Source organism: Balaenoptera musculus, chromosome 12, assembly GCF_009873245.2.
Source record: "Balaenoptera musculus isolate JJ_BM4_2016_0621 chromosome 12, mBalMus1.pri.v3, whole genome shotgun sequence".
NCBI classification, from domain to species: Eukaryota; Metazoa; Chordata; class Mammalia; order Artiodactyla; family Balaenopteridae; genus Balaenoptera; species Balaenoptera musculus.
In genome coordinates, this window is record NC_045796.1 from 232,665 (window position 1) to 247,754 (window position 15,090).

Sequence of the window (15,090 nt, forward strand, 5' to 3'; positions counted from 1 at the left end):
TCAGTTACAGTCGCTGACTCCTGTCCCTAAATGTCAATCAATTATCAAATCTATGTTGAGTCAGCTGCATCTATAGAAGAGTCTCTGTGGAACTCAAAAATGCAGATCAGCAAACCCCAGTCCATCACCCCAGCTAGCCAGCAGGGAACAGCATAAAGTGCAGGCTGGGGTCAGGCAACAGAGGTGTTATAAGTCCGAAGCCATATAGGAAACATTGCTGGTGGCCATGCTATTTGTCATGACACCACACTCACAGCTTTAATAGTAGGTGACACCAAGAAACGGCACAAGGATCCCAACTGAAGCTAGGTATGGATGTCTCCTTTGATGATGAGACACACGCACACCCCAAAAGAATATGAGTGTTATCACCTCCATTATTAAGGTCTCTGTTGAGAGAATGTCAGGCCTTTCAGCAAGTCAGAAATGGCCTTATATAGAGAGGAGTGGGGACTGGTTCAGGGTTTTTACTGTGGTTCAGGAGTGGTGAAAAGCAAGGGCCCCTCTCTCTGAAGGGGCTCCTGTGGTTCCAATCTTCCACCAATATCAAAGGAGACAGAAGCTATGCTTTCCTACCAGATGTCCCATGTGTGAGCAGAATCAGTAGAGTGAGAAATGAGCCTTAAGGTTCAGCCATCAAACATCAACTATAGAGTATGACTACCTATTTCACTTCAAAACTAGAAAATGAGTAAAAAAAAAGAATAGATAAATGGGGGAGGGATCAAGATCCCTCACCTTCTCCCCACAGATACATCAAAGATACACCTACACGTGGATCGAATCTCACAGAACACCTACTGAACGTTGGCAGAAGACCTCAGACCTCCAAAAGGGCAAGAAAATTTCCATGTAACTGGGTAGGGCAAAAGGAAAAACAGAGAGAGAGAAATTAATCAGGACAGGTTCTGCACTGCTGGGAGGGAGCACTGAAAGAGGAAAGGTTTCCACACACTGGGAAGTCCTCCCACTGACAGGGACAGAGGGGGAGCTTTGGAGCCTTGGAGATGAGTGCAGCAAGAGGTGTGCAGAGGGCAAAGCAGATAGACACGTGCACAGACAATAGGTGCTGACTGGCATGCCCCAGCCTGAGACACTCTTCCGCTGGGGTGGGGGCTGGTTGCTGAGGCTTGGGCTTTGGAGGTTAGACCCTGTGGAGAGGACTGGGAGTGGCTGTGCGAAGACAGTTTGAAGGGTCTAGGGTGTGGTGCGCCACAACCGAGGGACTGCAGGAAAAAACCTGGGCCCGCCAGAGAGGCAGGATGCCATTGTTGGGAGGTGTGGGAGGAGAGGGGCTGGTCCACCAAAGTAACATCTTTCTCCGTGGCCTCTCAGCCATCAGGGCACTGCCTACATGAGCTACGGGAGCTGGCACTAGCCGCCGCCGGCATCTCGGACTACAGATGCAGTGCAGACCACTGCTACAAGTGTGTTTCCTGTGTGCAGGTGCAGCTCACTGCTCCCACCTTCCAGCGAGCATTTGCGGCCCAACAACACCAAGGGTCCCACAGCCCGGTGCCAACTGCTGCCCCCGCCTCCCTGGGAGTGCATGTGACCCACCACCACTGCCAAGGTTCCTGTGACCCAGTGCCAGCATTAACCCCCCACACCCTGGGGGTGAGCTCAATGCCCCACCACTGCTGAGGATCCCGCAACCCAGCACCAGCCACTGTCCCACCTCCCCAGGGGTGTGCACGGTACCCGCCGCCACTGCTGAGGGTCCATGAATCAGTGACAACCACTGCCCTCACTCCCCTGGGTTGTGTGCAATCTGCTACCTCTGCCAAGGGGCCCTCAGCCGTGAGCCAAGTGCTACCTCCACCTTCCTGGCAAAGTGCACACAGGCCAGCACATGCTGAGGAAAGAGACCATAAGCATCCAAACCAAGAACAACCCTCACGCCAAAAAAAATTAAACCCACACAAGCTACGTAGGGACGCTTCAGCATATAAATAGTCCTCCAAGACTACAGTAGATATTTGTTTCTCCTGAACTCACAGAGTAAGAGAAACATAAGCCTAACGAAGAAGCAGAAGAACCACTCTCAGTTAAAAGACCAAGAGAATTCCCCTGAAGGAACAAACAATGAAACAGACCTCTTCAGTCTAACAGACATCAAGTTCAAAAAGTCAGTAATGAAAATACTGAAGGCATTAAGAAAGGCTATTGACAGAAATGCAGATTACTGTAAAAAGGAACTAGAAACTACAAGGGGAAGCCAAGAAAAATTAGAAAATTCATTTGCCGAGATGAAAGCTGAGCTCAAAGCAATAAATAGCAGAATGAATAATGCAGAAGAAAGAATAAGTGACCTGGAAGATAGAATAATGGAAATTACCCAATCAAATCAGCAGACAAAAAGCCAAATGCAAAAAACAAAATGAAAGTAATATGGGATAATATAAGATGGGTCAATCTACACATAATAGGGATTCTAGAAGGAGAAGAAAGAGAAAAAGGGGTTGAACATGTATTTGAAGAATTTATGGCTGAAAATTTCCTAAACCTAAAGAACGAAACAGATATCCAGATACAGGAAGCACAGAGGTTCCCAAACAAGATGAACCCAAATGGACCTACACCAAGACATATTATAATAAAAAATGGCAAAAGTTAAAGAGAAGATTCTAAAGGCAGCAAGAGAAAAACAAAGAGTTAATTACAATAGAACCCCCATAAGGCTATCAGCTGATTTCCTACAGAAACTCTTCAGGACACAAGGGAATGGCAAAATATATTCAAAGTCTTTAAAGAGAAAAATCTGCAACCTAGAATAATCTACACAGAAAGGTTATCATTTAGAATAGGAGAAGATATAAAAAATTTCTCAGACAAGAAAAAAACAAAAACCAAATCCAAAAAAGAGGGGATATATGTATACATATAGCTGATTCACTTTGCTGAACAGTATAAACTAACACAATATTGTAAAGCAAATATACTCCAATAAAAATTTTTTTTAAAAAGGGACACCAGGGTCACAGGGCCTGCATGGCCCAGAGTGACCACTACGGGACACCGTCACCCCGACAATCCAGTATCTGCGCATCTCCTGAGTGTTGTCTTAGCAACTTCACTGGAGAACATTCTTTAAACTCCCACCACCCATCCAGGTTCAAGGGATCTATCACACTGCAAGTCAAGCTGAGAGGGGTGAATACCCTCCGCACTTTCATGTCTTGCAAGTTCCATTCTCTCTTTCCCTTGTTTTCATGTTAGTTCTGCACAAATGACTGTACACATTGCTCTTACTGGGATAAGGAACGTTCTCAGACATTAGCTCCAATGAATCCTCTTTATATCTCATTCTGCACAACCTCTCTGTAGGTTTAGTCCTCACTGGTCACTTCCATCTTCTTGAAATCACCCCTCAGGTGGTTTCTCCTGTCCTCTCTACTTAGCACGTCCTTTGATGTATCTTCCACATCTGCCTGACAATTAAATGTACAGTTTCTCAGGGATAAGTCTGCTTATCTAGGCTAAAAGACGCTACAGCAATTCACATTGTAAAGTCCAATCAAATGAATTAATCTTTGAGGTGAAACAGTACTTCATGCTTGGAAATGTTGGTCTCCTGGTCAGAGGGCAAAAGAAATCAGATTTCAGTGACATTAAGGATTCTAACACAGCTCTACCAGTTTTAGTGCCCTCTATGTTCATATCAGGCTTTTCCATCCTGTGGACAATAGAGGATGACCATTGTCTGATGAGTTTTTAGATAAAACATCAAAAAAAAGGATCCATTCAAGAAGATATTGATAAATTTGACTTTGTTAAAAAATTAAAAACATTTGTCCCACAAAAGATATCATTAAGGAAATGAAAAGACAAATGTAGATTGGGAAAATGTATTTCAAAATCATATATATGACAGAAGATGGTGTTCATAATGTGTTAAGAACTTTATATACTATGTGGGGAAGCCCTGGACCCTCTGACCACGGGGCCCAGCCCCAGGGACATGGGAGAGGGAGGCTGGGAGTGAGGGGTTTCCTGTCAGGGTTAAAGTTTACATTACTATGACCAAATGTATGCTATGAACCCTTTTCAATTTCCCACCCTGAACTCGAACTTCACAGATAGTAGTAGACAAAGACAGTAGATTAGTTAATCCTCTGCCATAATCATTTCAACCCTGGAAGAGGCTGGATTACACAGATGCACAGTCACTCTTTTTATTTTCAATGTTTTCTTTGTATAAGAGTGTGATTATTTCTGATGTGATTAGATTGGATCCTCTGCAATATGACATGAGCTGGCATAAGAGAGGACTTTGCCCAGGGTACCATAAATACAATAATAAAACTTCCAGCATCAGTAACCTATACCATGCCTCTGTTTGGAATGTAGTTACTCAAATTACAGTAAAATTGTAAATGGTTAAATTAAAAATATATATACTGGAAAGATCTGTTCTTTACATTGTGAGCATTTTTAAACCAATATAGACATCAAATAATTATTTGCATATGAAATTATGATTATAAAATTTTGACAGTTGTAGATATATAAATGTGCTGTGTTTCAGAAAATATCTGAACAAATGCTAAACCCTTTAATATCTATTTGAAAAACACATGAGATTTGAAATAGTCCACCATTTATTCTTATGCTTAGGAAGGAGATGCCTGGTTTTAAACTGATTTCAATGTATCTCTTAAACCAAGTGCTCCCCTAACCCAGATTCAAATACCGAGTGAGTTTGAAGGGAAGAGAACTCACAGGGGCCCAGAAAGATCACAGGGAGTGTAACCTCACTCCAACCCCACTTATAAGAACAGGGCTTCCCCACATGCAAAATTTCCTGCAAGCTCTAGGGTAAAATCCACCCTTGGGTAGTGGGGGCTCAAAGCTCGCTCCTCAGGCAAGGCTGAGGTCTCTGGGGAAGGCAGAGCTGTGGTCTAGAAGAAGATGCAGCTGTGGGGTCTTTTCCTCTGCCTGGTGACAGGTCCCCAAGGTGTGTGTCTCAGGTTCAGGGCAAGGGTCTATGGGGATGATTGTGGCTGCAGGTGACTAAGAGGGACTGATTCTCCTCGTCCCCAGGTGTCCTGTCTGACCTGACACTGCAGGAGTCTGGCCCAGGACTGGTGAAGCCCTCACAGACCCTGTCCCTCACCTGTGCTGTCTCCGGGGGCTCTGTAACCAGCAGTTACTACTGGAAGTGGATCTGCCCGCGCCCTGGGAAAGGGTTGGAGTGGATGGAGTACTGGACAGGAAGTACAAGCTACAACCCTGCTTTCCAAGGCCGAATCTCCATCACTGCTGACACGTCCAAGAACCAGTTCTCCCTGCAGCTGAGTTCTCTGACCACCGAGGACACAGCCGTGTATTACTGTGCAAGAGACAGTGAGAGGAAGTCAGTGTGAGCCCAGACACAAACCTCTCTGCAGGGAGACAGGAGGGGCTGGGCGGCAGGGGGAGCTCAGAGACTAGGCCCAGGAGCCGGTGCAGAGGGTGGCAGGGAAGGGGCTTTCCTTTGGGATCGAGAATTACCTCTCCAAAACATTCAGCTGCCCCAAGGGACATTTCATGTTTCTTCTGTCTCTGAATTCTCATATTCTCAGCACAGCCAACAAACAAGAAAGTTACATTGTCTATTTGCAGATGGGATATCATCAGTCACTAGGGATCTGTCCATCAAGTTCCTATATCTTATTTATTTTTCTTGACAAAGAGAACATCCAGAAGACTCTCAGCTTCCCTGTGATTCGAAAACATTTCCACAAAGGGAGGTACCAGCACATTTCATCAACCCTGTGTCCAAACCCAACTTCGACCCCCTCACGCACAGGTGGCCCACATGTAGGCCCTCCTGTCAGACAGGCACATATGACCTCAGGGGGTTATGATCAGTGCACCCCCAGGACCTCTGTCCACAGGGTCTCTCTACCCCCAGGATATGTTAACCTCCTGCTTCTGATTAACTGGGGTGGATGTTGAACCCACCCCAACATAACCCTCTGCCTTCTACCTTTTAAATTCTCCCTCTACCTGTCCTAGACCCTGAGCACCATGGGGTTAGGGTTAGGGTCAGGCTTAGGGTTAGGGTTAGGGTCAGGGTTAGGGTAGGGTTAGGGTTACGGTTTTAAAAAAGCACACAAGATCTCAGAAAACCAAGTAGTGTTTCCCTCTGTGAGGGGATTTTATGAGGTAAATCTCCATTTGAAAGGGTGTCTCCCTCCCTGACCAGGAATAGGGTGACTGAAGCTCAAGAAACTTTTACCTATGGAGAAGGCCTGGACTTAAATCTACATAACAAACATACCCTTGTTTACTATGCACTGCCCAATAACCTCCTTTAACTGGCTTCCCCCCTCTCCCAACACCTTTCTTTTTTTAACTGAAGATGGTATATAAGGGGGATTAGGTCATTTCCTGAGTTAGTTTTCCTGGTGCTGACCTGAAACAAACAGACAGCCAGCTATTTCTCCAGCAAATATGGGTTTATTCTCAGGATCGGGAGGAAATCACAACTTGGAGGGCTGCAACCACAGCAAGGCACATGCGCATCCCCATGAGTCAAGGGAAGGAGAACACCTCCGTAGAAAGGAAGAGGACACTGGAAAGCCTATAGCAAACAGAGTACACAACTTTTTACTGGCTGAGTCCTTGAGTCCTGGCTCAGTCCTTTCCTGAGGCCAGGAAATGAGAGTCTTTCTTCTTACTGTGGGGCTCTGCAATTGTGGTAACGCACGAGAGCTCTCCGTTCTGGTCTCCCAGTCCTATTTAATTGAGGTTTCTGCTTATTAATTTTTACAACACTAACCCCTAACTCTTAGCCCTTGGCCCAATCCCTAAACCCAAACCTAACTCCTAACCCTTAACTCTAGGCCCTAACCCCTAAGCTTATCCCTTCCCCATCATCCTAAACCCTCTCCCTAACTGCACCCTTCACGCCACGCTCCATCCCTTTCCCGGACCAACTGGGCCAATGACATTTCTGAATCCTTCAGCATCTCCACCCTGCCTCTCCCCGGCACCCTACAGCCCCACCTCCAGGGCTCAGTAGGCGACTGGGGTCATCCGCCCCTAGGTGAGCGGATATGTGCCCCCAGACCTAGAGCGCTCAACAGTGTCCGCAGGACGTGCCCAGGCCGTCAGGAAGTCAGAGAGCCCGCGCTCCGCTGCACGTAGCTCACCTAAACGCCCTCCTAGACCTCCACGAGACCCCCGAGGACTCAGGCGGCTTCGCACCCCTGCCCCAGCAACCAATCGGAAGTCAGGGACAACGAAGCGGGCCCACGCCGGGCCTCCCCATGGCCCCGCCCCCTCTCCACTGCCGTCCAATCCCTTCTGGCCCGCCGTCCACTGCGCTTCTGCGCCGACTTCCGCTTTCGGCAGCGAGGCGGCGGTCCGAGGGTCGTGCTGCCTGCGCCCATGGCAGCCGCGAGCGTCGGGCTGGCTGAGCTGGGTTTCGTGGAGGCGGCGCCGGCGTGGCGGCTGCGCAGCGAGCAGTTCCCCAGCAAGGTGGGCGGCCGGCCGGCGTGGCTGGGCGCAGCCGGGCTGCCGGGGCCCGCGGGGCTGGCCTGCGCGCAGTGCGGCCGCCCACTGGCCTTCCTGCTGCAGCTGTACGCGCCGCTCCCGGGCCGCGCCGACGCCTTCCACCGCGGTCTCTTCCTTTTCTGTTGCCGAACGCCACCGTGCTGCGCCGGCCTACGCGGTGAGCGGCCCGGGGCCCGGCTAGCGCGTGCGCGGTGAGCGGCCCGGGGCCCCGGTCGCGCGTGCGCGGCCTTGCTCGCGGTCAGGCCCCAGAAACCGTGCAGCCTCCTCTGCGCCCCTGCCGCGGGCCTCTGCCCTGTACCCCGCGAGCGTTTCCGGGGGTGGGGGGGCGTTCCAAGGGCTCGCGCCTTCTTCGCCCCCAGCTTTTTGTTAATCAGTCGGTAGTAGGTGTGGTACATGACGTTCAGATAATAGAACCTGTAATTTTTTTGGAAACCTGGGTTCCAACACGTTTCTCATATGTATGTAGTCTGACTTGATGTTACTTTTGTTACTAATTTGAACAAGCTCAAAGAGCCTGCTTAGTTGTATCGACTTTAAAAAGTTTCTCGTTTTCACTCTTTTTTCTTACTTTCCAGAAAATAAGCTCTTTGAAAGCAAAAACTTTATTCTGTTTTTCTTTTTAAAAAATGACTGTCTTTTCAGTCCTGTGTGAAGGCTCAAATATTTGAATTGCTGTGTTGTTTTATTTAGAACATGTATAACGTTTCTCCTTCTGTCTCCTTAGTTTTTAGGAATCAGTTGCCCAGGAGAAACGACTTCTACGCCTATGAGCCACCTTCTGAGGATCCCCCGCCAGAGACAGGGGAATCCGTGTGCCTCCAGCTCAAGTCTGGGGCTCATCTCTGCAGAGTCTGTGGCTGTTTAGGCCCCAAAACATGCTCCAGATGTCACAAGGCACATTACTGCAGTAAGGAGCATCAGACTCTCGACTGGAGAGTGGGACATAAGCAGGCTTGTACACAAGCAGGTCAGTCAATTCTGTTTTTATTTTTAAATCTCAGCTCAGTTTCATAGTGTCTATCAGGCCAAATCTTTCATTTTGAGGATAAACGTTAACATTAGAAAAGGTGTAATACCTTTCAAAGTTTTGGTTAACTAGTGACATAAACACCTTTATGAAGAAGGAACTGTGAGGTCTTGCCCGCTCACGTCCCAGCCTAGCTTTAGTGTAGTCATTTAATTTATGACCCATAATCTAAAATGCTGGAGCTACATATGTTAATTACTAGGGGAAACTGTTATGACATGGAATACGCTTCAGATGTAGGAAATTATTTGACCTTCCAAATTAAATGATTACAAATGATGCTAGTTACCTTACTTTGTTTCAGGTGATTTGGACAGTACAGTTCCAGACCACAGCTTCCTTTTTCCAGAATTTGAAATTGTAATAGAAACAGAAGATGAGATTATGCCTGAAGTTGTGGAAAAAGATGATGAATCAGAGATTATAGGTAGCATGGGTAAGGAATCAGTTTCAAAACTTATTCATTAAATATACACTACTATGTATAAAATAGATAACTAATGAGAACCTACTGTATAGCATAGGGAACTCAGTGCTCTGTGGTGAACTAAATAGGAAGGAAATCTAAAAAAGGGGATATATGTATAAGAAAAAAAGGAAAAAGGTGGGGGGAAGAATACTGAATCTAGTTGAAGCAGAGAGAAAGTAGAGGGTCCAGTGTCCCAACATTCCAGCCTCAAGGGACATGTTCTCACCCATTTCAGGGGACACTGAGGACCTGCCATGGAAACCTAGGGATTAGAGAACCAATTTGGAGACACCTGTCTTAGATCATTGCTAAGACAACGTTTTTCTTTTTAACTAACATATGAGAAGATTCAGTGCCAGATGTTTAAAAGCACCTAGGAAGAGGGGTGCTATGTTTGTTGGTGGGTAGCAGTGTTAGAGAGTGTGCTTTGGGGAAGAATTCACTAATGAAGGAGTCTGATAGAAAATTTCCAACAACAGGTGAGAGAGAACTCCCTGTATTGAGTGTCCAGTGAAATGAAACCACGCTCTATCTAATCTGGACAGTGCATGCCATTGACCCATGCTGTCTCTACTCCCTCAGACGTGGGGCCAATAAAGTAATAAGCAATAAAAGTGTAAAAAAAAGAAAAAAAAAACCTCTTTCATTAAGTGATTAAATATAATGCTTGAAAGGGAGGGCTCAATATGCCAAGAAGAGAAGCACTGATAGGAAAAGGCAACTCACTTGGGAGGCTGCAACCTATACTTTTCAAATATTGCCTCATTTGAAGATATCCTTTCTGTACTTCCCTCCTTGGCATATATAAGGTATGTTCTGGTTCCTGTAAAGATGTCAGAGGAAGTATCCAGGTGGTCAGTTGGGTGGGGCTGCACAGGATGCTGGAAACTTGGCAAGTTTATCTGGCTCCAGGATTTGTTTCTCTGATTGAGATGGTGGACATGAGAGTGCCTCGCAGTGTTTGGTGGGCAGCAGGGGCCCTTTTATCTGGCAAGTTTCAGGTACTTGATTTTGTCAGTTACCTCAAGGTTATCATACTCTGGAGCAGTGCCTGTGCTGAGGCTGAGCAGTAGCCAAAATTTATCCCACGCTTACTCTGTACCACGGGCCTTTTGTGCATGATCTTACTAAAATCTTGACATCAGAACAGTATGTTAGAAACTCTGCCCCATTTTGCAGTGAGGAATTTGGGGTTCTAGGTATAACTTGTTTGGTTGTATAACTGACTAAAGTTGTTAAGTTCTAGAACTGAAGTTTGAGCTCACATCTTATTGACTCCAAAACTTGAGCTCTTAACCACCACAAAATGTAGATTTCAGAATCTAAATTAAATTTTAGATTAGAATGTCAGCTTACTGGCTTACAGTTCCCATTCAGGGTATCAGAAATGTCTTCTAAGTTACAAAGACTCAATCCTGTTGGGGATGGCGGTGTTTCAGGTAGCTGAGATTCCAGAGGTGAGTGTGAAGGAGTGAGCTGGTAGGGTTAGGGCATGTGATAACTGGATGAGTGTAAGGGAAAGGAGAGATGAAACATGAAGAGATTGGAAATATGAGTCCAGGTGGGTGAAGGACACTAGTGATAAGCGGGGCTCGTGTTTTTGGGGTGCGCTTTCGTGTGCTGGGCACAGCAGTCCTCAGACTGGGACTTGGGGTCTGTTCTTTTAATTTGCAGTTTTAAAGAGAAGCTCTTACTAGGAGCTGGCATAGTAATAATGCTTCATGGAGTACCTGCAAAGTCAGATGGTCTTAAAGAAAAACATTAATGAATTAAAATAGGAAAGCCTGTGGAAACATCTGGCCTTCACTGTCTGATTTAACACTAAGTTGGTTGTTTAAAACTGGCCTCCCTCAGCATGTGTTTATTGTCAAGACATGGAGATTATTCCTGTTGCATAATAGTTATGTTGATAATTTTTTAGGTGAAGCACCTGAGGAAGAATTGGATTCCATGGCAAAACATGAATCTAGGGAAGATAGAATTTTCCAGAAGTTTAAAACCAAAATATCCCTTGAACCAGAACAGGTAAAATAGAATTCATATACAGCTCCTTCTGTTCTTTTCAGGTGGTGTTTTAGGGGTATAAACCCTGAGTAGGGAATTCCCTGGCAGTCCAGTGGTTAGGACTCTGCACTTCCATTGCTGGGGGCCCAGGTTCGATCCCTGGTTGGGGAACTAAGAAACCAACCTGCCACATTAGCACGAAGACCACTGTGGTTTTGTGAAAATAATAATGGGTTTTGCTGTTATGAAGAATTCTGGCTTCTTGAATTACATATCGACCTTCTGATGTAACTATCTACAGCGTGGGGGAAAAAAAAAAGAGTGGTTTTGAGGATTAAGGTACATTGTAGACTCACAGTAAGTATTCAGCAAATGTTTCCCTTTGCCGCTTTTCTTCCATTAACTTTATTCCCCTTAACTTCCCTCACCATAAATATAAATCACTAAAGAAGACAGCTAAATTTCCATAAGCCAGTCGCTAGAACAAATAAATATCCAGGGGCTTATAGGAAGAGTAGGTCTAGGTCCTAAATACTGAGAAGGTAGTTTTTAGCAACACATATGCTTTTAACAAGAAATATTGAGGAAAATCACTCATTTGTTATATAAGATGTTATTATAACAAAATTTACTTCTGTTTTATTTATCTAAACACTGTGGCTCACTTGGTATTTGTTCCTTTAAAAATTGTAAACTAAGGTTCCTTATATCTGTGTGAAGGTAAGCACAAACCCTGGGCTGCATTTTAGATTCACAACCTGGTAATGGGGAAATAGGATTATTGTTAGTCTCTTCACAAAATAGTCATAGGATTCAGATTCTAACCATATGGACATCTAAGAAAAATAATTTGGATATCCTGAATCAGATAAGCCGAAACAGTCCCTTTGATCAGGGGTCCCCAAACCCGGGGCCGAGGACTGGGACCGTAAAGCTTCATCTGCCACTCCGCATCGCTTGCATTAACGCCTGAACCACCCCCCTCCCCCTCCCCGTCCATGGAAAAATTGTCTTCCACGAAGTGAAACCTGTCCCTGGTGCCAAAAAGGTTGGGCACCGCTGCCTTTGATGACACTGAGAACGGTATTAATGGTGCCCAGTGGAGGGGCGCAGGGGGACAGACACTAAAGTGGTTTTCAGATGAGCGTTTCATCAATTGTAAGAGTGTGTACAGAGTTTCTCTAGATGATCCTCAGAGCACATGAGATGTTGGTGATTTAAACTGATCCTGATTGATTTTAGATTCTCAGATATGGCAGAGGGATTGCCCCCATCTGGATCTCTGGTGAAAATATCCCTCAAGAAAAGGAGATTCCAGATTGCCCCTGTGGTGCCAAGAGAATATTTGAATTCCAGGTATGACCTTAAATAAGTACTATTTCAGTATATAATTACCCTGATTTATAATTTTAAGCATTAAAAAACTTTGCCAAAGCAACATATGTGTATGGGTCCCTATGGTATTATGGAAGGTTCCCTATAATGAAAATTAGTAGTTTCCTGCCCCACCTTAGGGCTTGTTGCAAGGAGGGAATTATCTTTTACTGGTTATCTGGTAGTTATTTCTATCTTTAAATAGCATGCTTTTTCTGAGACTTATCAGTGTACTATTTTTTTAGACATTATCTGTTGACTGACTTCCGCAGTAGTGAGGATTTAAATGTAGTCATGCACACCATCTAGGCCATCGCCCACTTCCCAGTGTGGTTAGGGTTAGGGTTAGGGTCAATATTATTTTAGTGCTTCTATTGTTACCTTTATAATTTAAAATAATATACCTTTTTTACAGTCTTTGACTCTGTCCTTTGTGAGAGTGTTTCAGAACGCTTACTCTGTTTAGTCTTGGTTTGTAGATTTGTTAGGGGAACAAATTAATGTAATCATAAAGGTAAAAAATTTTTTCCCCGAAAGAAATTGTTAGCATCAAGATCCATTTGGGTTGTGCAGAAGTGCTCTTGAACTGTGGATTCACTAACCTTATAAAGCGATATTTGTTTCTTAGGATAAAAAAAGGATTTTTGATGACTGATCCAAAACTGATTGGTTCTTACTGCCAGAGCTCTGACGGACGCCCAAGATGAGCTGACGGTGGTTGTATAAGGCAATTTGATAACAGTAGTGGCAGTGCTGGCTCTTACTCTTTCCCATGAGACCACTGACTCATAAGACCCATTTCTAGTCTATACAAATACATCAATAGATTTCCTTTTTGTATTCTACTAGGTTAGTGTTTCTTCAGAGTCATAGTAACAGCATCTGCTATTCAGGTTGTAAATAACCCAAAATAAAAGTTGCCCAAATAGAAGCCTCATCCCTATTTTGTAGCATATTATTAATAAAAAAATAATTAGGTTAACAGCCAGGTCAAATAGATCAGCTGATCTTATACTTAGGAACTTCTTCCTCAAATGAAAAAGAAAGACACCAAATAGAGAGGGACTTTAAAGAAACATAGAGTTGCAGAGTATTTTTAGATTGTTAAATATGTTAACACCGTAATGTCTGTAATCTTGCTGTGGAGTGTGGAGATGGAGAGGCCAGGATCCCCAGGAAGGTCTGGTCTGTTGAAAGCACTGTGCTCCTCACCGCCGAGGAGCGCTCTGACTGTGCCATCCTTTTCCCAGGTCATGCCTCATCTGCTCAACTACCTGAAGGCCGACAGACTGGGCAGGAGTGTCGACTGGGGCGTCCTGGCCGTCTTCACCTGTGCTGAAAGCTGTGGCCTGGGCACTGGCTACACAGAGGAATTTGTTTGGAAGCAAGATATAACAGATGCCACCTAAAGACAATGGTGTAAAGCCTTAAAATACTCATCATCTCTTAGACCTTCCATTTCTAGGACTTTATCCTAAGGAAGTAATTATACCAGAGATACACAAAGATGTTGTTTTAGGTGTTGTTTACATTGTCTAAATATTAGACAGCAATGTCCAGTGGCAGGGAATTAAGTAAATTCTGGTGTATGTCCAGCAGGAGGCTACGCAGTCTTAATGATACAGACTTATATGCACATCAAGTAAGATAAAGATGCCAAGGTACCATTATAGATGGTATTCACAATATGCTATTTTTGTAAAAATATTTATACATGTGTATGTCCACCAAAAATATCTGGAACGATATGCACTAGATGTGAACTGGTTAACTGAACAGTGGGACTAAGTGACATGATCTTTTTATATGTATATTTCTTTCTATAATAAAAATGGGTTATGTGCCTAATTAAGTCAAACCATCACTCAGGCTTCCCTGGTGGCGCAGTGGTTGAGGATCCGCCTGCCAGTGCAGGGGACACGGGTTCAATCCCTGGTCCGGGAAGATCCCACATGCCACAGGGCAACTAAGCCTGTGTGTCCCAACTACTGAGCCTGTGCTCTAGAGCCCGCGCGCCTAGAGCCCGTGCTCCACAACAAGAGAAGCCACCGCAATGAGAAGCCCACGTACCGCAACAAAGAGTAGCCCCTGCTCTCCGCAACTAGAGAAAGCCGTGTACGGCAACAAAGAACCAAAGTAGCCAAAAAAAAAAAAACCATCACTCAGAGCATTTCGCCCCTAAAATTTGCAAAGTTAAAACAAGGAGAAAAATATTTGGGTAAAACCCCGAGACTTCCTAAGTTCAAAGAGAAGCTCTACTTCAAAACTCACCTTGGTCAGCCAGTGGCACTGCTTATAGACCAGAGACTGAAAGGTCTTTCTCCATCTCCCCATCTCATAGCACTGTCCACATGGCAAGTAAACCCAAATAAGGACAGGGAATCAGCCACTGGGTCAGCCTGAGGGAAGGCCCTGAGGTAGCTTTCAAGTGAGGGATATTGTTTCCGATGCCTCTGTTTACACAAGCGGTTCCTAAATCAATGCCATCAACCATGCTAAGGCTCCTTCCAGCCCCAAGTGATTTATACTTACCTTGCGATAATTCCCAATTCTCTTAGTGCTGGGCAGGCTTCACTGCTGCGAAGGCAAACCTAAAGAGACATTGCTGTTGATCACTGCTTGAAGACCAGCAACTAGTTCTCGTAACATCCCTGCTAACCCTGAAATGCACTGCCACCGTAAACATCTTTTTGGAGGTAATGTCACTTGGTAA

At 45.0% G+C, this 15,090-nt stretch overlaps 1 protein-coding gene across 2 annotated transcripts; it reads left to right on the plus strand.

Moving 5' to 3' along the window:
* The first annotated feature begins 6,859 nt into the window (after positions 1-6,859).
* PDCD2 (programmed cell death 2) lies at positions 6,860-14,241 on the plus strand. 2 transcript variants are annotated; one of them, XM_036872071.1, is made up of 6 exons: positions 7,246-7,660; positions 8,228-8,470; positions 8,835-8,966; positions 10,921-11,024; positions 12,246-12,359; positions 13,628-14,241. In XM_036872071.1, exons 1-6 carry the CDS (start codon positions 7,378-7,380, stop codon positions 13,784-13,786), a joined length of 1,035 nt encoding a protein of 344 aa, XP_036727966.1. In that variant the 5' UTR covers positions 7,246-7,377; the 3' UTR covers positions 13,787-14,241. The 2 variants fall into 2 exon arrangements, 1 of the variants encoding a protein (XP_036727966.1); XR_005022217.1 differs by lacking the exon at positions 10,921-11,024 and having other exon boundaries at positions 6,860-7,660; positions 13,628-13,762.
* Positions 14,242-15,090: the final 849 nt, after the last annotated feature.